The sequence below is a fragment of the Dipodomys merriami genome, unplaced genomic scaffold (assembly GCF_024711535.1).
Source record: "Dipodomys merriami isolate MVZ:Mamm:240054 unplaced genomic scaffold, mDipMer1.0.p SCAF_48, whole genome shotgun sequence".
In the NCBI taxonomy this organism is placed as follows: domain Eukaryota; kingdom Metazoa; phylum Chordata; class Mammalia; order Rodentia; family Heteromyidae; genus Dipodomys; species Dipodomys merriami.
In genome coordinates this window covers 9029426-9051230 of record NW_027206046.1, presented here as the reverse complement: position 1 = coordinate 9051230, position 21805 = coordinate 9029426, and the positions used below count along the sequence as shown (strand labels likewise).

Here is a 21805-nt window from a genome sequence, read left to right as displayed (position 1 = left end):
TGATGAAATTGATACAAGACAGTGATGACTAGCGTGAGTTATAAACATTTTCTAAAAGTGTAAAGTTAGTGCCCTTTAGGCATTAGAAAATCTAATGGCATAACATGCTTCAACAATAACAGGAAAAGAAAAATAGAAGAAGTAATATGTGAAAAAGATATGGGAGGGATCGAATGAAAAATAGGCTGAAGATGAAGGCAACTGAATAATAAAATATGAGTAGATAAAATCACAAATAATACAATGTCTTTACATTTGCATAGTGATTATGACATGCTAATTACATTGTGTGTGGGGGGGGGTCACACGGGTGCGCATCCTGGTCTTGGGGGCTTGAACTCAAAGACTAGACACAGTCCCTTAGCTTTTTCCTTCAAGGCTGGTGCTCCACCACTTAAGCCACAGCTCCACTTTTGGCTTTTTGGTAATTAAATTGGAGATAAGTGTCTAGACTTTCCTCTCAGTCTGGCTTTGAGCCCTGATCCTCAACCTAAGCCTCCTGAGTAGCTAAAATGATAGGAATGAGCCACCAGTGCCCATTATTTTTTGGAGTATTACTAATTACCTTTGGTGTGATATATATATATATATATATATATAGTGATATATATATATATATATATATATTACTTTAAAAATCCCTTAATAGCTTAAGATTAAAATAGATACTTTTGTTGCTTATATTTTACAAATCAGGAATTGGGACATAGATGTCTGGTAACCTGCCCAAAGACACACAAATCTAGTAAACAGTGGGGCAGAAACTCCAAACTAAGCAATCAAGTATAGACATTATGTTTCAGTGCATCAAAGGTAAGTGTGTGTGCGTGTGTGTGTGCGTGCGTGTGTGTGTGTGCGCGCGCACGTGCGTGCAGGTAGTGTGAGGAAAGTGAGGGAAATGAACTTCATCCATACTTCCTCTCCAAAAAAAGAGACCCACTGAAGAACACAAAGCAGAGTTCATATGTTGCTTTTACAAGAAAGTGGTTTATCATATTTTTGCACTATGATCTAGGAAATACATATTGGGGATGTATTGGAGGCAGAATACATCTACATTCATGAGAGATACCTGCACATTCATGTTTACAGCAGCACTACTCACAAAGATGTCCTACAATCTGATGAGACAATAAAGATGTGACACACACACACACACACATTACCCCCCAAAAAAATTATGTTGTCTGCAGTAAAAATGCATAGACCTAGAGATCATATTGAGTGAAATAAGCCAAACTTAAAAAGCCAAATGCCACATCTTTTTTCTCGTATGTGGTAACCAAATTCTAAAATGATGAAATAAGATAGGACTTCAGTGAAAAGGGACACTCTGTGTGTGTCTATCTGAGAGAGAGACAGAGACAGAGACAGAGAGAAAGCAGGGGAGGGGAAATGGAGAGTGTACCAGGAGTTAAGAGAATCAAAGTGAATTACATACACAAATGCACACTGAAATAACTAAGAAACCCTGTTTTTTTAAAAAGGAAGGAGGGATCTAAGAGTATGTAACAGAGGAGTGAACACTAGGTACATATGGAATTTTCACGTAAAACTCCCCTGTATTACAATATCAATGAATTGTAACTAAAGGGAAAAAAAAAAACTGTTGGGGAGTGGGGTTAATTAGATAGAAAGAGAGAAGATGAAAAAACTTCCTGGAGACAGATTAGGAAGTAAATAGTGTGTCACCAAATCTACTACTAGGAAATATGCCATTTTCAGAGATTTTGGAATTTTTTCCATTAGTAGTATAACTTGGCTCAGAAGCTTAAAATGAAAAATTAATGTTAATTATAAAAAATTTATTATGTAAGTGGCTTTATCTCTGCTCTAAAATACAAATTAAGTAATTCTGATTTTAGGAGTAAAAAAAAGCTCAATAATTTCAGAGCATCTTAAAAGATGCTTTGTTAATTTTTAAAATTAAAATTATTAGAATGATCTTTTAATTGTGCTAAAGGTGAAAGTACAAGGTACATTTATATAGCTCTTATCTCACATACTAAGTGACAAGGCTTCTAGTGAAAAAAAACTAATGTTCCTATTTACAGGATAACAATTAGGGATTTTATATAAAATTATTCATTAGCAAATAATTCCTGAGACACTTAAATACATTTTTTTTGGTTGTGGGGCTGAACTCTGGGCCTTGGTGCTGTCTAATACCACATTTTTATTACAAGAAAATAATAGAGCTGTATGCAACATACCAAAATTAAAATTAAAAATTAAAGATTAAAAATTTACAGGAAGGAAATAAACATTATTGGTTATATGTTAGCTTTACCAAAAAAAACACATTAAAGACTTATAAAATGTTACTTTAAACTTTTTTAAAGTTCTGCAAGATATCTCTTACCAATTCTTTACATTTTAGAACTTACAATGATGAAGATAATGCTAACAACCCTGAAGTAGCACTGAGGATGATTTAAGCAACAGCCAGATTAAAAAGCTATAAACAGGCAACTTAAGAAATCTTAGAGTAAACTAACAAACAAAACAACAAAAAAGCCCTAGCTTTAAGGAAAAGAATAGAAAAATTAGACATCACAAAAGAGGCATAAAATTTTAGAGGCCTGGGTTACTAAAATAAAAAAAATAAAAATATCTGAGAATTGACATTATCAAAAAGAGGTCAATACTGATCGATAAACTTTAAATTACAGTAAAAAATGACTACAAGCCGGGTGCTGGTGGCTCACACCTGTAATCCTAGCTACTCAGGAGGCTGAGATCTGAGGATCACTATTCAAAGCCAGCCCAGGCAGGAAACTCCGTGAGACTCTTATCTCCAATAAACCACTAGAAAACCAGAAGAGGTGCTGTGGCTCAAGCGGTAGAGTGCTCACCTTGAACTGAAGAGCTCAGGGAAAGCGCCCAGGCCTAAAGTTCAAGCCCCACGACCAACAAAACAAAAAATAACAACAAAAAAAACCTACAATTCTGGGACATAATTGAGACCTAAAGGTATGAAAGTAGCACAAGTTTTTGTTATTTCTTGGACTGTATCCATAGTACATGAAGAATTAAAGCCAACAGCCAAAATGACTAAACTTCAATTTGGATGCTGAAACACTTGGGAAATGGGCTTTTCTTGGTCATAATTTGCCCATGCACTTAACATCAAGAGCCAAAGCCAACAGCGGGAAGTATGCTCCTTGGCCAAATCAACATCAGCCTGATGGGAGGTCAGCAGTGTAGGAGTAAGTTTTTGTTTTGCTTTGCTTTCCCCACCCCCCTTTTTTCTTTTTGGGAGGTACTAGGGGTTGAGCTCAGGGACTTGCACTTGCTCTTGCTTGGCAGGCACTTGAGTCACGTCCCTTGTCTCCCCCCACCCTCACATTTTTTCCAAGTAAGGTCCGGCATATATAACTAGGAGGACCTGGATCCATCTATTTATGCCCTTTACATAGCTAGGATGACGGGCATGTACCACCCATTCAGCTACTAATTGAGATGGGGGTCTTGGATTTATGCCTTGGCTACCCAGGTGTTGTGCTATTCCCAATAGCTAGGATTACAGGCATGAGCCACTGGTGCCCAGCCTAAAATATGAGTTCTTGAGGCCACAACCTACAGAAGGTCGCATAGTCAAATTATTCACATTCCTTGGAAAGAGAGAACAGTCATCAGTTGTATTCATCGGAGGGGGACACTGTCCAGGTGTACCCTGGACATATTTTGAAATCTCTGGGCTGCTTCTGCATCTGAAAAATAAGAAAAATAGCACAATGACAGACAACAAAGGAAAGAGACAACCATCTGGCCTAAGAACATAAACTATAAGAAACAAAGAAAACAGAAAGCAGATAAAACAGAAAATAGACGAGCAGCCATATCATTTGGAATGGATTATTCTGGAGGCAAGAGCAGTAGAGACAAACAAATTCTTTTCAGCAAAATAAGAAAAGACCAGAGCAACAAAAGTTTTTTTTAAGGAAAGCCAACTAGAGGGAAAAAAAATGTTTATTAAGACCTGTCAACCTGACACAAAGATAAGGTGGAGTAGAATCTAGACCCATCTGAAAGCTGAACAGAGCTGAATAATGAGGCCTAATGTCATGAACTTGGCTGCTTAACCGCCTTTGTGTAAGAAAACATCTCAGAACTTTGAACATAGGAAATTCCAACTTGTCTTGCACCAGGTCACGAGCTGCACAGAGCAGGAACCTACTTCAACAAGCAGCTTTAAAAAAAAACACAACAAAATACTTTAATATTTTTCATTCCTATTAACAACACATTCTTAAAAAGCAATAGTGCTAAAAACCTATCAAAGTAAAATGCACTGAATAAAAATTAAACTTACTCAGAAAGATGTTCAGAAGTTGGGATACAAACAGAAACTGAAATTAGAAGAAAAGTTTTACATTGACAAGAGCATATGAACTATGATGAGTGAGAAAAATGATTTAGTAAAGAGCCCATATTGTGGTTGACCAAAAATAATGGAATGTCAAAAATCCAAAATAACAGTCGGATGTACATACCTTTCTCCAATACAACTTGGCAAGTATGAGTTTCGTGTTGACTTAAGTGTGTAGCCATATTATCTAAGCCAGAAACATCAGTTAGGAAATCACAATTAAGGCACACTAGAGTAATGCCCCTATTAAAGAAAAATAGCATAAAATAAAAAGTTTTATGTTTTATGAAATTCACATACATGTTCAATGATCACTTTTTATGATTTTCTGTTTATGTTATAACCATTAATTTTTGTCAGATAAATTTGGTATAACGAAAATAATTTTCTAGAAAATGGCACAGCCATGTATTTTATTTACAGAAAGTATTTATGCTGTATAAATAGTCATCTCTCATAATAGCTGATGAAAGCTAGAAGTCTAGAGATCTAAGCCAGTCTTGGCTCTGCTAACAATCTTTATTAATGGAAACAAATCACATTCTAAATATTCTTTGCTACATCCTCACCTGCCAAGTCTGACCTACCATACATTCACGTAGTATACATTTATTGATGCTGTTTTTATAGATAACTTTCTACTACGAATAATGGTGAGCAACAAATCAAGTGCAGCTATCTAGTCACTATATGGTCAAAGATAAAATTAGAAAAGAAAGGTAACTGCTGTAAAAACAGATGATAGCTGCTATCAACTGCACATCAATGTTCTCACCACAACCATGCAAGGCTGGTATTATTTTAACAATGCATTAACTAAAATAGTTAATAAAATACTGGAGTATGAATGCTTACATTCCCAATCATCTCAATACTGTTGTTCGAACTGGTTGACTTGCTGGGGCCTCAACTACTCTTTCAACTCCAGACCGTTGAAACATGCAACCATGACACATTTTCAGTAAATTTAGGCAACTATTTTCATGGTCATCAAAAAAAAAAAGCTGAGTACAGAAGAGTTTATACACTCACTGGATCACACTGAGTAGTTCTTGCTATTTTTTTCCCCCGGTCATGGGGCTTGAACTCTGGGCCTGGGCACTGTCCCTCAGCACTTCAGCTCAAGGCGAGCACTCTATCACTTGAGCCATAGCACCACTTCCAGGGTTTTCTGGTGGTTAAGTGGAGATAAGAGTCTCATGGACTTTCCTGCCCAGGCAGTCTTTGAACCATGATCCTCAGATCTCAGCCTCCTGAGTAGCTAGGATTACAGGTGTGAGTTACAGGCGCCCTGCAGTACTTGCTATTTGAAGCATAGTATAATATCTGGCATATTAAAATACATCTTTCTGACCTAAAGGTTCTAATTTAAAATGGTCCAGAATAGTGATGATTTTTTGTTGTTAAATTATTTTAAGGTATTAAAGCTGTAAAAAGATTGAGATGTTTCAGAGAAGGTAGAAAGCCACAATACATTTATTAAACTTGTAAGAATAAAGCAGTTGGGAACTGGTTGGGTCAAGCATGTGAAGAGCTGCTTATAGGAAAACCAAGTATTTTAGTGTAAGTGATGTTACAATGTTTAATATGAACTGTAAATGACACTGTTGAAAAAAATTTGGTCTGTTCCATTTAAATGAACTTTAACATCTATTTGAAAAGCAACTGCTAAGAACTTTTAATTTCTAAAAGGAGTATCTGTAATAATTTAAAAAGCACAGTGTTATTCTGATTAAAACATAATCTGAAATACCATCATGAAACTCTTTGGTACAATTAATACACACTGAAAGAAATGCATGAAGAAAATAAAACAGGGGAGGTGAATAAAGACAGTGAAAAAGCACTAATATGGTCCAAGTAGTTAAAATGCATGTATGATAACAGAACAATTAAACTTGTTAGGATTGCTTTAGAATAGGGGAGGAGAGTAAGGGAGAATCATAAAGAAGTTTGATCAGAATGCTTTTTATAGGTGTATCATACCAAGTCACAATGAATTTTATCTCTTATACAACTAATGTATGCTAATAAAAGGTGGGGGGGGTGGAGACGCATAGCAAAGTTAAATTTTAAACACTCAGCTTAATTAGCTGTAGTCTTTTCTATGAACAAATCATTCTCATAGACACTAACATGGCCTCCCTGATAGAGTTGGCTAATGCCTATTCCACTGGACAAAGTTCATTGGAAAAGGGCTGAAATGCCTAATTCAAGCACTCTCTAAACATTTGTACCTAAAATTTATAATCCAGCTTATTGACTTAAAAATGTAGGAGGCTACATTGGTGTGTGTGTGTGTGTGTATTTTTTTTTTTTTTTTTGGTTGGTTGTGGGGCTTGAACTCTGGGCTTGGGCGCTGTCCTTGCACTCTTCAGCTCAAGGCGAGCGCTCTACCACTTGAGCCACAGCACCACTTCCGGTTTTCTAGTGGTTTCTTGGAGATAAGGGTCTCATGGAGTTTCCTGCCCGGGCTGGCTTTGAATAGTGATCCTCAGATCTCAGCCTCCTGAGCAGCTAGGATTACAGGTGTGAGGACCGGTGCTGGGCTTCTATTTGGGTTTTTAATAGTGAAAGTTGGTTTGTAAAGGAGAAAATAAGACAATATTGTGCTATGTTTGCAGCTCAAACTAGAGAGACGTAGGTTGGTTCTGCTTTCCTTTTGGTTTTGCTTTCCTTTTGTTTTGGCTATAGCTTCTTCATTTTTAGAAAATGTTTTAGAATCTCTCAAATTCATAATGAAAAAAATGATCATACAATGGGATTGCTGTTACTGTCAGCTTAATAACATAGTAGGTACATTTGAAGTTTATCACAGTTAGAAATGCTTTTTTTACAAGTATATGGAGACAAATTAAATGTATCAGACTAACTTCTCTGCTGATGCTCTAGTCTAATAGCTTGTTGTGGATCTACTCCTATAGGTAGCACTGGAACATCTAAACTGAAATAACAACTTTCTCCCCAAATTACCTCCTTTTGACTGGTCTTCCTTTATTTTTTTACTTGGCATTAAAGTTCAAGCTACAGTTATGTCTGACTCTCTTCTTCTATAAAGCATTCACTATGGGCCAGGTGCTGGTGACTCAAGACCTGTAATCCTGGCTACTCAGGAGGCTGAGATCTGATGACTGTAGTTCAAAGCCAGCCTGGCCAAGAAAAGCATGAGACTCTTTTATCTCCAATTAACTACCAAATTTAAAAAAAAAAAAAAAAAAAAGCTAAAAGTGGAGCTGTGGTTCAAGTGGTAGAATGCTATCCTTTAGGAAAAAGCTCTGGGACAGATCTCAGGCCTTAAGTTCAAGTCTCAGCCCAGGCACAAAACAAAACATTCCCTAGGTTAAGCATTGTATATTGGCTATTAATGATTGAACCTTTACTCTGTGCTTTGCTGAATTTAACATATTATTTCATCTAACAACCTGAAGAGTTAAGTGCAATAATTATCACCTAGTTATAGAAGACAGAGTAATCAAGGACAAAGAGCTAAAGTCAGAATCAGGTGTGAAACTGAGCACCTTGATTTCAGAGCCCATACTGTATCAGAAAAATGATGTAATTCACTACTAACAAGCAAGTACAAGGTTTCTTTTCTTTTTTTTTTTAAACACTCTAATTCTTTATAATCAGTTTAAATATCATTTTGTGTATTTAATCTTTATTTTGTTTTTGTTTTTGGGTCCGGTCGTGGGGCCTGAACTCTGGGCCTGGGTGCTGTTCCTCGGCTCTTAGCTCAAGGCTAGTGCTCTACCACTTGAGCCACAGCGCCACTTCCAGCTTTTTTCTTTTTGCTTATGTGGTACTGAGGAATCGAACCCAGGGCCTCAGGCATGCAAGGCAAGCGCTCTACCACTGAACCACCTTTCCAGCCCCTGTATTTAATCTTTAAATATGTAAATTATTTATAATTTTACTACACATAATGAATGAGGGAAGTTCAAAGATATTTATTCAATGAAATTAAAAGTAGTATTCTTTTCCTAATTAGATGAAACTGTACTACTAATTTCGGTATATACACAAATCTGTGTATATACTAAAATCTATTCATTGAACATGTTAAATTCATGAATTGTATGTCATGGGCATTATATCTCAATTAAAACTATATGTAAGACAAAAATAATTATTCTGCAACAGAAAGAATTAAAAAAAATCAATTAGTTACCTGAGATTTTCTGAATGCTTCTTAAATATACAAAACCTTTTACTTGGACGATTACTATGAAAGCTGGAAAGAGAAGAGATTTCAATAATTTTACTATAGAGTTAAGTCTTACTGATTTATAACTATATTTCTAGAATACATTTAACAGTTTAGTTTTTAACAACATGTTAATACTGTGTTTATCATCCCTGTTTAATTCAACATTTTATCTTTTTCTTTTCCTGTTTGAGATGGAGGATGTCTATGTTCCTGAGATTGGTCTACAACTCATAAGCCAAGCAATTCTCCTGCCTAGTTTGCTGAGTAGCTTCAACTATAGGCATCCACCACCATGTCTTGCTAGTATCTTTTCATTTTATAATGACATTCATTTTCCTAGGCATACTGTTAAATGATTAGTACCCCACCATTATATAAAAAAGGAAATGCATTAAAGAGTTAACAAAACCCAACAAAATAAAGATCATCAAACAAAATTATCGACTAACGATCAAAAAAATTCTGATTTTTTGCAAACAATGTAGAGTTTCTATAATAAAGGTTATCAGAATAATCACTTTTTTAAAAAGTCAATTTCAAATCTTAGTATGCTTGTACACAGGGAAGGAAGTAGAATTTAATGATGTAGGAAGCGAATACTACTTGAGCTAAATTACGACTACTTAGTATCTGAAAACCCAAACATTTCAAGAGTTCTTTGCAGTTACTAGGAGAGGTTAAAAAACAAAAACAAATTAAAGGAAAGTTTATAAGTTAAAACATTTCTCTAAGCACTAAACAGAAAACGATTAGCCACACTTTTTGTAACCCATGACAATAGCATTAATATAATCTTTGAACTGTGGGAAAGAAAGCTTTCCTATACTAGAAACCTAAGCCAGGTTTTGCACATTTTATTTTCTTAAAAGTTTTAGTCTCTTGAAACAAAGCCTTTTAGTTTTTTGCTGTGTGTGTGTGTGTTTATAGGATTGTTTCTTTTTCCCAGATCAACCTGGACCATGATCCTCCTCTTTACACCTCCCAACCAGCTGTGATGATAAGTTCATACCACTGTGCCCAGCTTTCTAAAATGGGGTTTTGATTTTTATTTCATAAATATGTTTGGTCTAGGCTGGCTTTGAACTGTGACTTTTCTCATCTCTTCTTCCCAAATAGGTAGGAGTGCAGATATGATCGATTGTGCTTGGATAGCCACTGTAATCTATCAGTAAAACTGAAGGCAATAGAAACATTACTTGAGAGCTTATTTAGAAATACAAAGTCCTGAACTTCCTATATAATAACTTTATTAGTGCTAGCTTCACCAGCTCATATACTAAAATTGGAACAATTCAGAAAAGATTAGCATGGCCCCTGTGCAAAGATGACATGCAAATTCATAAATAGTTCCATATTAAAAAAAACCCACAAAACTTTATTAATCGCTAGAAGTGGGAACCAGTAGTCTACCTTTACAAGCTTCATTTCAGTTACTCTTAAGAAAGCTGAATTTGAGAGTAATTGGCCAATATACTAGGTAAATTGTTACACATATCATTGAGCCTAGTTGTACAGAGAAAAATATTCTGGCTAACTATAATGCCTAGAAAATATCCTCAGAGGGGCTGGAAGGTGGCTCAGTGGTAGAGTGCTTGCCTTGCATGCATGAGGCCCTGGGTTCGATTCCTCAGCACCACGTTAAGAAAAAAGAAAAAAGCTGGAAGTGGCGCTGTGGCTCAAATGGTAGAGCGCTAGCCTTGAGCTGAAGAGCTGAGGGACAGCGCCCAGGCCCAGAGTTCAGGCCGACGACCGGACCCCCCCCCAAAAAAAAAGAAAGAAAATATCCTCAGAAGGTACCAAATAGTTATTCCTTCAGAGTAGTTGCTTTTAAGAGTTTACAAACTTAAGACAGGATTATAAAAATAATGTTTTTTGTTGTTGTTGTTGGTTGTGGGGCTTGAACTCTGGGTCTGGGTGCTGTCCCTCAGTTCTTCTGCCCAGGGCTAGCACTGTACAACTTGATTTACAATACCACTTGCGGTTTTCTGGTGGTTTATTGGAGATAAGAGTCTCATGGACATTCCTGTCTGGGCTGGCTTTGAACCTTGATCCTCAGCTCTCAGCCTCCTGAGTAGCTAGTATTACAGGTGTGAGCCACTGACACCCAGTAAAAATAAAGTTTTTTTTAGAAGAGAAGGCTGAAATAAATACCAAAATTTTATATATGTAATTTATCTTTTTTTTTTTGTCAGTCATGGTGGCTTGAACTATGGGCTTGGGTGCTGTCCCTGAGCTCTTCAGTTAAAGCCTAGTGCTCTACTACTTGAGCCACAGTGCCACTTCCAGTTGTCTGGCAGTTAATTAGAGATAAGAATCTCACAGACCTTCCTTCCCAGGCTGGCTTTGAATTGCAGTCCTCAGATCTCAGCCTCCTGAGTAGCTAGGATTATAGGCGTGAGCCACTGGCACCTGGCTATGTGCTTTTTATATAAACTTCTATATATAAAAATTTATAAACAAAATAAAAAGAGAAAAAGAAAAAAAGAAAACATTATATAGACTTTATTTAAAAGTTTATACTTTTAGATAAACTATTATAAGATTATATATTATACATAAATATATAAAAGATATAACATACATAATTTTATATTAAAAGATATACCATAAATTTATATATATGTTAAAATTTTGTACATTGTTGTATATATAATTGTTTCCTTAGGTGAATCAAGGATTTTGTCTGTTTTCTGAAAAATGTAGTAGAGTGTCAACCTTAAGTGAAAAAGCTAAGAAACAGCATCCAGTCCCTGAGTTCAAACTCCAGTACTAACATACATATACACACAAAAAATGTATATCAAGCTGGGCGCTGGTGGCTCACACCTATAATCCTAGCTACTCAGGAGGCTGAGATCTGAGGATCACCATTCAAAGCCAGCCCAGGCAGGAAAGTCCGTGAGATTCTTATCTCCAATAAACCACCTGAAAACCAGAAGTGGCACTGTGGCTCAAGTGTAGAGTGCTAGCCTTGCACTAAAGAGCTGAGGGATAGCGCCCAGGCCCAGAGTTCAAGCCCCATGACTGACCAAAAAGAAAAAAAAAAGTATATCAAATGTTATCTTTTTCAAAACCTCATTCTTTTCAAGAAAGCATATTATTTTTGTTTTACTTAAATATTGGTAAAAAGTTTACTACAATGATCTAGATAAATCTGATTTACAAATTCTACACTTACAGTTTTATGTAGCAAGAAAAACGCATAAAGGTCAAATGTGCTGGTGAATACTTATAATCCCAGCACAGAGGCAGGGATATCTGTGAGTTTGAGGCCAGCATGGGCAATTTAGCAAGATCCTGTCTCAAAACAAACAAACAAACAAAGCCAAAGTACCTTTCTTTTTCCTATCAAAGCTCCACAAAGTTAATAGCAATACAGGGGCTGCGAAGATGGCTCAGAGGTAGAGCGCTTGCCTTGCATGCCTGAGGCCCTGGGTTTGATTCTTCAGCACCACATAAGCAAAAAGAAAAAAGCCGGAAGTGGCACTATGGCCCAAGTGATAGAGCGCTAGCCTTGAGCTGAAGAGCTGAGGGACAGCGCCCAGGCCCAGGGTTCAGGCCCCACAATCAGACACCCCCCCCAAAAAAAAGTTAATAACAATACAGAAAAGAATCTAGGAAAAGAGAAAAGATTGTTTGTAATATAGTAAGAGCATAATATTAACACCTAGGCCAGGCATGGGTTGGCACAATGTCTGTAATCTCATCACTCAGGAAAGCAGGAAGGTCACAAGTTCAAGACCAGCCCAAGTACATAGAGAAAAATTTTTGTTTTAAAGAAAAAAACAATTAGCCAGGCGCCGGTGGCTCATGCCTATAATCCTAGCTACTCAAGAGGCTGAGAACTGAGGATTGTGGTTCAAAGCCAGCTCAGGCAGGAAAGTCTGAGACTATTTCCAACTAATGACCAGAAAACGTGGAGTGGCACTGTGGTTCAAGTGATAGAATGCTCACCTTGAGCTAAAGAGCTCAGGGACAGCACCCAGGCCCAGAGTTCAAGCCTCACAACTGAAAAAAAAATTATTCCGTTAAATGACTGTACGCTATTATTTAAAGTTATTAAGCTATTGGGCATAAACAAATGAACTTTATTATGCACAAATTATACCTCAAGAAAACTGATGGTCTACCCAACTGTATTTCCTTAATAATCTTGATTCTATCTTATGTAATAATTTTCCTTTCTAAAAAACACAAAAGAAAGCCAGGTGCTGGTGGCTCACGCCTGTAATCCTAGCTACTCAGGAGACTGAGATCTGAGGATCGCGGTTCAAAGCCAGCCCGGGCAGGAGAGACTGTGAGACTCCTATCTCCAATAAACCACCAGAAAACTGTAAGTGGCGCTGTAGCTCAAGTGGTAGAGTGTTCGCCTTGAGCTGAAGAGCTGAGGGACAGCGCCCAGGCCCAGAGTTCAAGCCCCACAACCGACCAAACAAAAAAAAAATAAAATAAAAAATAAATAAATAAAATAAAAAATAAAAAACACAAAAGAAGCTGGGCGCTGGTATTTCACGCTTATAATCCTAGCTACTAAGCTAGGATGAAATCTGAGGATCACGGTTCAAAGCTACCAGGCATGAAAGTCTGTGAAACTCTTATCTGCAATAAACCACCAGAAAACCGAAAGTGATGCTGTGGCTCAAGTGGTAGAGTGCTAGCCTTGAGCTGAAAGGTTGAGGGACAGTACCCAGCCCAGAGTTCAAGCCCCATGACCAACAAAACAAAAAAACAAAACCCACAGAAGAAACTATTAAGTCCAACAATATTGATGGTATGCATGCCATTTAAGACACTAGAGATCAAAAGAAAGCAAGTTGCCTTCCGTAGAGCTTATGTTTGAGAGTAAGCAAGGGAGACCAACAGGACCAGGCACAAAGGAAATGCCTAATAAATATTTGAGCAATGAATGAATATAGTCCTAAGTAATGCAAGATAAAAATCAATAGTGAGAGTTCTGTGGTTTCAGGAGGGAAAGCAGAAGGCAGATGGGCTAGAAACCAGCTAACAATTAGTTCATTTCAGATTAAAAAAGAGTGGAGAGATATGGTCAAGGCACACATGTGAATTCACTACATGCATGTCATATTAAATCACAGTACTATGTCCAATTAGTGTGTTCATTTTTTAAAAAACAAATTTAAGTACCAACAACAAAAAGTTTTCACTACACTACAATTATAACAAAAAGCAGCTATGAAGATATGAAGGGATATAAGAAAATAAAAAGAGATGAAAGATCTAGAAAGCACTTAGGAATTAAGATATTGAAAGGTCTTATGTTCTCCAAAAACAACTCATACTATCAGTGGTTATGGTGATCTACAGTATCAGCAGAAAAAAGAAAGTATTGGGGAAAACTAGGAACAAGCTTCATTATCACATTATGACAGAAAGTCAACTATTCTTCTAGTAACTTCTAGTACTAATAATTCTATGTAAAATGTAACACAAACTGAAAACAGATTTTTAAAAAAATCCTGCAGTTTCTTGTCTACTATGTTTGAACGAGTTTTTATACTAGTTTTCTTTTCCTCTGAAATTTAAAAAAATCATCCTCCAAAGTCCAAGATGTCTTGCTTTTTTTGTTTAAAACCCTAAGTGTCATTTGTTTATGACATTTACTTAGGTACCTCCCTCCTATACTAACATGAGAAACCTAGTCAAGGACTTTCCCCCTACTACACAATAATGACAACTGGTTCCCAAATACCAACTTGTCAGACTTTCTGGCACACTGTACCTGCCCAGTTAAGTATACAATGAGTGTCTGTTAAAGTGAATCTGGATGAAAAATCTATGTTACAAAATGCAGATATTACTAATGTCTGTTAACTTAAAAGTGTTACTTTTATGTAGAACAAAAACTTGCTGATATATAATTTTTTGAGTAATAATAGTATTTAGTAATTCATCTTACTAATTTATGTATTTAATGCTGGTACTGGGGCTCAAATTCAGGGCCTGCCCACTGTCACTTAGCTTTTCGCTCAAGGCTAGTGCTCTACCACTTGAATGATAGCTCCACTTCCAGCTTTTTGGTGGTTAATTGGAGATAAGAATCTCATGTACTTGCCTGTTTGGGATGGTTTTGAGTTGTGATCCTCAGATCTTGGCCTCCTGAATAGCTAGGATTATAAGCATGAGTCACTGTCACCTGGGTAATTCACTTCACTTTTTCGGATTATTTCTATGACTTATAAATTATAAGAAAACAAACAAGGTATAGTAATTTAAACTGACCCCAAATACTACTACTTAAAATAAAAATCACTTCAAGTCATAGTTTAATGTTTTCTTTGAACAGTTTACTATAACAATGCTCCAACAATTTCAAGATTTTTTGTGGTTTCATTATTTGTTTCAAGTTTTTTTTTTTTTTTTTTTTTTTTTTTTGTATTTGCTGATCCAGGGGCTTTAACTCTGGGCCTTAATACTGTCCTTGAGGTTTTTTTTTTTGCTCAAGGCCAGAGCTCTGTTCCTTGAGCCACAAGGTCTACTTCCAGCTTTTTGGTAGTTTATTGGAAATAAGAATTTCAAGCCGGGCGCAGGTGGCTCACGCCTGTAATCCTAGATACTCAGGAGGCTGAGATCTGAGGATTTCGGTTCAAAGCCAGCCCGGGCAGGAACATCCATGAGACTCTTATCTCCAATAAACCACTAGAAAACCAGAAGTGGAGCTTTGGCTCAAGCGATAGAACGCTTGCCTTGAGCTGAAGAGCACAGAGACAGCACTCAGGCCCAGAGTTCAAGCCCCACGACCAACCAAAAAAAAAAAAAAAAGAATTTCAGATGTTCCTGCCCAGGCTGGCTTCCACTTAAAGATCTCAGACTTCTGAGTAGCTAGTATGACAGGCATGAGCCAGTGGCATCCAGCTGGTTTCAAGTGTTTAATCTCATTTTGAGATATTTAGTATCTTTCATAATTATATCAAACAATGATCATCTGCATGTGATGTGGTAATGTCCTAGGTGACGTGATTAATCAAAGCACCCTTTCTCAGGGATATAATACACATATAGAAAAATATTGTAAGTAGAGAAACAGACGAATGGTATATAATGCAATGAATGGTTGTGTGCAGACACATCAAAGATGGTGCACTCGAAGGAAGTACAGGGCATTCTGGAGATTAATGGAAAATGGAAAAAGTCACTGTTTAAGATGAACAGTGCAGGGGTGGAAGGGGGGGGGGAGGAGCACTGGGAATGTGGCTTAATGGTAGAATGCTTGCCTTGCATGCATGAAGCCCTGGATTCAATTCCTCAGCACCACATAAACAGAAAAAGCCAGAAGTGGCGCTGTGGCTCAAGTGGACGCATGCTACCCTTGAGCAAAAGCAGCTCAAGGGACAGTGCCCAGGCCCTGAGTTCAAGCCCCAGGACTGGGGAAAAAAAGATGAATATGGGGGCCAGAGACCCACACCTGTAATCCTAGCTACTCAGGAGGCTAAGATCTTAGAATCACAGTTCAAAGCAGCTCAAGCAGGAAAGTGTGAGATTCTTATCTCCAATTAGCTACCAGGAAACTGGAAGTGGAGCTGTGGCTCAAAGTGGTAGAGCTTTAGCCTTGAGCAGAAAAGCCCAGGGACAGTGCCCAGGCCGAGTTCAAGCACCATGAATGGAAGTGAATATGGGAGGTATACTTTGGAGAAGATTAATCAATTTATGGGGATAGCAATTTTTATATAATGGACAGGAGCAGGCGTGACACCACAGAAAATAAAGGATCATTCAAGAGGCAACTGAATTCATATTGTATCTCATTCTTTTAGAAAATTAAGCTTTTTTACATATAGTCTTCAAGCTCAGAACAAGGACCACACTGGTCTGAAGTAAATATACTATCCAGTGTGAAGTATCTAATATAGTAAGGGAGACAAGCAGACCAGACCTACCAAACCTATGGCAATAAAACCTTTCCATACAATGCTAACAATGAGTAAGACCTATGTGTGATCATTAATTGCAGGGTTGGGGTTCACTGAGATTTAGAGAAGAGTTCAGAAGCAGGCCAGGTTTGATAGCTCATGCCTATTATAATCGTAGCTACTCTACAGGCTGAGATCTGAGGATAGGAAAGAAAAGTCTGAGACTTTTATCTCTAATCGGCCTAAGCAGAAAGTAGAGATAGAGCAATAACCTTGAGCAAAAGGCTAAGGGATAGTGAAAAGTCAAGTGAGAGTGTGAGGCTCAGAGTTCAAGCCCCAATATCATAGCAGCACGCGCATGCGCAAGCACGAGCAAGCACACACACACACACACACAAGGGAGGGTTAGAAGAAGCATCTGGAACCAACTAAAGAATGTTTTAAAATACAATGGATTTAGAAGTTCTACAAGGTGGGGGAGGGTTCCTATGATAAATGCAAGAAAGGACACAATGACCCAGTTTGATCTAGTATAAATGTAGGGAAGAATTAAAGATTCACTTAGGAGCTGGGTGCTGATGGCTCACACCTGAATCCTAGCTACTTAGGAGGCTTGAGATCTGAGGATCATGATTGGAAGCCAGCCCTGGGCAGAAAAGTCCCTGTGAGACTCTTATCTCCAACAAACAGAAAAAGCTGGAAGTGGTGCTATAGGCTCAAGTGGTAGGGCCCGAGCCTTGAGTACAAAGAGGCTCAGGGACAGGGCCCAAGCCCTGAGTTCAAGCCCCAGGACCAGTTAAGAAAAGAAAAAAAAGCAAAAGATTCATTTAGGAAACTGTATGAGACCAACAACCCACCAATGATTGGTATATAATCACTGTACAGATAAAATACCTGGGGCCTGCTTGATAGCACTCAGGCTATAAACTGAGGCCACTGTGGTAGCTGAGAAGAGTATGGAGTCTTAGGAAGCCATGATGTATGGTACAGTGGACTAAAAGTGCTTCATGAGCTTTACCACTAGAGGGGATTCTTTCCAGCTGGTGCTCAACATTCACACAAATGATATCTGAGAGAGACAGGTCTTCAAGGTCACCAGGTGAAATCCTGGATGGTACTATTTGGCTTATTTCTATTCTTTTGAGATGTCAGTATACCTAGGATGAAATACCTACAAAACAGAATTTATACAGTTGGAGTTCAGGAAAACTAAGGACTAAAATTGAAAGCTAAAATGAGAGTTGTTAACTTAGCAGGAAAGAGAAGGTGAAGAGCTGAAAGAGGACAAGGCAATGAAACAGAGCCACAGCCAAAACACAGAGGAAACGGAGGTAATCTTATAATAAAGGTAGAAAAGACTAGTTTCAAATGGAATGACAACAATGTCAAGGAAGAATGAGAATGAAATACGTGAATAAGAAATGGAAAAGAGGTTTTTTTCTTCAATGTTCTATTAGTTTTCTTTTTGTCTTGTTTGTTCATTTATCTGTATTTGAGAGTGTAAAGGAGGACAAGAAATGGAGGGACAAGCCGGGCGCCGGTGGCTCACGCATGTAATCCTAGCTACTCAGGAGGCTGAGATCTGAGGATCACGCTTCAAAGCCAGCCTGGGCAGGAAACTCCGTGAGACTCTTATCTCCAATAAACCATTAGAAAACTGGAAGTGGCGCTGTGGCTCAAGCGGTAGAGCGCTCGCCTTGAGCTGCAGAGCTGAGGGGACAGCGCCCAGCCCAGAGTTCAAGCCCCACAACCGACCCCCCCAAAAAAAATGGAGGGCAAAGGGTGAACAAATGCAGGAATGGTACTCACTAGATACTATGTGTCCTTATTTACCCGACTTACGTAACTGTAACCTCTCTATATATCACCTTTATAACAACAATAAAACTTAAAAAAAGAAAAACATGAATAAATGGGATAAATACAGGAGCAGTGTTAGTTGGTAGGTGGAGAAGATACTCAAATGAATCATGGTTGGGTGCCAGTGGCTCACACCTGTAATCCTAGCTACTCAGAAGACTGAGATCTGAGGATAGCAGTTCAACGCCAGCCATACAGAAAAGTCCTTATGAGACTCTTATCTCCAATTAACCACTAAAAAAACAAAAAGTGGGGACTGGGAAGATAGCTCAGTGCCTTACATGCATGAGGCCCTGGGTTCGATTCCTCAGCACCACGTAAGCAGAAAAAGCCGGAAGTGGCGCTGTAGGTCAAGTGGTAGAGCACTAGCCTTGAGCTGAAGAGCTGAGGGACAGCACCCAGGCTCAGAGTTCAGGCCCCACAACCAACAAAAACAAAAACAAAAATGATGCTGTGGCTCAAAGTGGTAGAACATTAACCTTGAGCAAAAGAGTTCACAGACAGCACCCAGGCCCTGAGTTCAAGCCCACAACTGACAAAAAACAAAAAAACCCCAAGAATTACAAATAAACTAGTAGTAACACTTAAACAGAAAACACCACAGACAAGCAACCTGAAAATGTTTGTAAGTTCAAGAAACCCAAAAGAAAGAAAGAGATGAAGGTTTAAGTAAATATGATCATGAGGAATTGGAGGAGACAAAAATTGGAGAAGCTATGGGTAAGTTGGATCTGTTTGACTTTTAAGTTTAATATTTGGATGAAAATAACAGAGAAATATTTTGGGCTAAAAAGAGTTCATTTCACGAAGAATGATAAAGGCAGATTATCAGGTGAGGTACTAAAATTCCCTGGAGGTATTGAGAAAAGATTAACTGTATGTGCACTAAACAAAGATGTCTTTAAAAACAAAAACACTGTCAAACGAAGTCAAAGGTTATTAAGTCAGAGTTGACTGAATCCCACATTCACTGTTTGTTAATACAGACTTGAGTAGAGAGGGAGTTGGAAAAAGTGTAAAGGTTTAAATTTTATGTTAAATTTTATGTTAAATTTTATTAAGGTTAAATTTTATGTTGGCCTTTAAGTCAGGGAAGCATGAGTAAAAGCATAAATGACAATAGCAAAGTGAATGTAAAATAGATTCTGGTGCAGGGGTGAGTATTAAATTTCATGATTAAAGAAGGCAAAATTGTGAATGTGATGGAGTAATAGGAATTAAAAAAGGAACAAACAGTGCAAGGATGAGATAAAAATGGTACTATAGTAAGAAAGAGGGTACTAAAAGCTTCTCAATGGAGGTCAAGTGCTAGCATTAAAGAAGTTAAGATACCAGGAGGTCAGGCTGATCATCGAGGAGAGAAAACTGTGAAGGAAGTGTTGAAGCCTGGAAAGCAGTATCCCATAATGATCAGGAAGTAAAAGAAACCAGAAACAGCAAATTATTTCCAGCTTGTGCTCAACATGTTATGATCTGCTAGAAACTCAGTTACATATTGATTCTGTTTTATTTTTTTTACAAATGGAACCTCACTTTGAATGAGCAGCGTATCAGATTTATATTTGAATAACTTTTTGACTATTTAAAAAAATTTAAAAATCCATCCTGAAGGAATAAAGTATCTCCTACTTGTAAAATCCAAATTAAAGTAATGTGTGCTCTGGAGAATTTCCCTAGATAGATAGGAATTCAAATAGTCCAAAATGAATTAATGAATGAAAAAGAATTCCAATACTGGCATCATGGCCAGAAGACTTTCTGATTTTCACTGAATAGATTTAAGTACAGATGGTCGGATAGCCAAACAGTCTGACAGATGGATAGCAGAGAGCATGTCTTTCTCTGTTTCTGTCAAACAGACCCATGGGCTGGCCTGGCTACTAAGCCTGAGACTGAATTCAAAGGTCAATACTGGGGGGGGAAAAAAAAGAAATGAAACAACCGAAGGAAGCATCATCACTGAAAGTCCTAAAGTCCCTTAAAGCAATAGCTCTGAGGATAACACTCAGGAGAATAAATATATTTGTCTGGCAAACATATTTAAAATACTTAAATTTTGTTTTAAAAAATAACATTTTTAGGAAAAAAAATAAACCCCAGAGAATTACTTTATATCAAACCTATTTAATTTTATTAGTTTAATTAGCTGTACTTAAAAATTCATTACAGCAATTTTCTGAATTGCTGTGCCTGAAATTAAATACTTCCAGACAGTATCTTTTAGCATCTTGAAGAAATGGCTTCTAATAAAATAACTTCGCTTCCAAAACAAAAATTTCCTTAACTATAACCTTAATTTCATTTACAGATGGAACTCATCTTACCTCATCATATGATTTACATAGGCTTTGCTACAGCTAGTGTTGTATCTGCAAAAACCACAGTGGACATACGTAGGAAAATGGTTTGCAAAATCTTTTATTTCAGAAGAACATTCAATGCACTTGTGAACGCCCCGACTACACCTTATAGAGACATAAAAAGAAATGATATGTTTTAAAACAAAAATAAAGAACTGTATTATTACTCTATTAAAGTATATTGTTTTTACATTTGAGTTTAAATTGGTACTGTATATCAAGAAGAAAACATTACCTTAAGTTCCTCAATGATGTATTGACCTTACTTTTTTTATTGCTATTAACCAATGTGCTTTGTTTCTTTTGTATATTAGAGACTTTTGATTTGCATTTAGATTTACTTCCATTAGGTTTACTTGCTTCAGATCTGGTTGTATCAGGTTTACTTGTACTCAATTTGGTGGGGGATTTAGCAGGTGTATTTTCAGTCCTTGGAGGAGAGAGTTGAAGGGTAGAAGTACTGGCACTTATGGAAGGTGTGGTTGAAGGTCCTGACTGAAGGGGTGCAACTGAAGCTCGAATAGTAACCTACAAAAGTAAAGGGAACATTTCACTAAAAACCACCATTATATTCATATTAAAGTATCACTGCACAAAAAAAAATCTAAGTATTTTGAAAAAGTACAGCTAAACTAAAGGAGTTTCTATTTATTCTCAATGTTCAAACCAGTCGAATAAAACTAAATTGGGTATTTATTCACTTATATATTTTATACTGCTGTCAGTTATGTTAACATAGTTATTAATGAATAATTAGGAGTTAATGCAATCCTAACAGTAAAGAGCATATACCATAGCTATTTTTGTGCTCTGATATACTACAAAATTTACAAATGAAGAGCTCAAAATTTAAACAACAAAGACTGAAAAATAACTCTAGAAAAGCCTGTATTACCCTCTGACAAGAATAAAATCAATGGGTCCACAGTAAATGTGACCTCTTCTTTTTGGAGTTCATTAACTAGGATTTATGCTTACAAATTTATGAAAGGTGTTACATCAAGTCATTATGTAACGTGGAGTTTAAAACTTAGAATTTCCTTAAAAGGAACGAATCCAAAGTTCATCATGTACTGTTCTGACAATGGAGAACACAATTACCTACCAACACTGTCATTAATCATTGATGATACTCTCC

The 21805-nt window shown here is 37.2% G+C and overlaps 1 protein-coding gene and 1 non-coding gene across 4 annotated transcripts in view; one reads left to right on the top strand and one right to left on the bottom strand.

Moving 5' to 3' along the window:
- Nucleotides 1-21805, bottom strand: part of Znf280d (zinc finger protein 280D) — a 76022-nt gene that overhangs the window by 10522 nt on the left and 43695 nt on the right. The window contains exons 13-18 of one of the 3 annotated variants that reach the window (XM_069995341.1): nt 20903-21195; nt 20632-20772; nt 8541-8603; nt 4497-4615; nt 4316-4352; nt 3584-3713 (exon numbers count right to left, since the gene is read on the bottom strand). In XM_069995341.1, the coding sequence (XP_069851442.1) occupies nt 3584-3713; nt 4316-4352; nt 4497-4615; nt 8541-8603; nt 20632-20772; nt 20903-21195 (783 nt within the window). The remainder of the gene's footprint in view (nt 1-3583; nt 3714-4315; nt 4353-4496; nt 4616-8540; nt 8604-20631; nt 20773-20902; nt 21196-21805) is intronic. The other 2 variants (XM_069995340.1, XM_069995342.1) reach the window with 2 other exon arrangements.
- Nucleotides 9832-9938, top strand: LOC138809053 (U6 spliceosomal RNA). Its single transcript, XR_011366680.1, has one exon. It is a non-coding gene; the product is annotated as a U6 spliceosomal RNA (small nuclear RNA).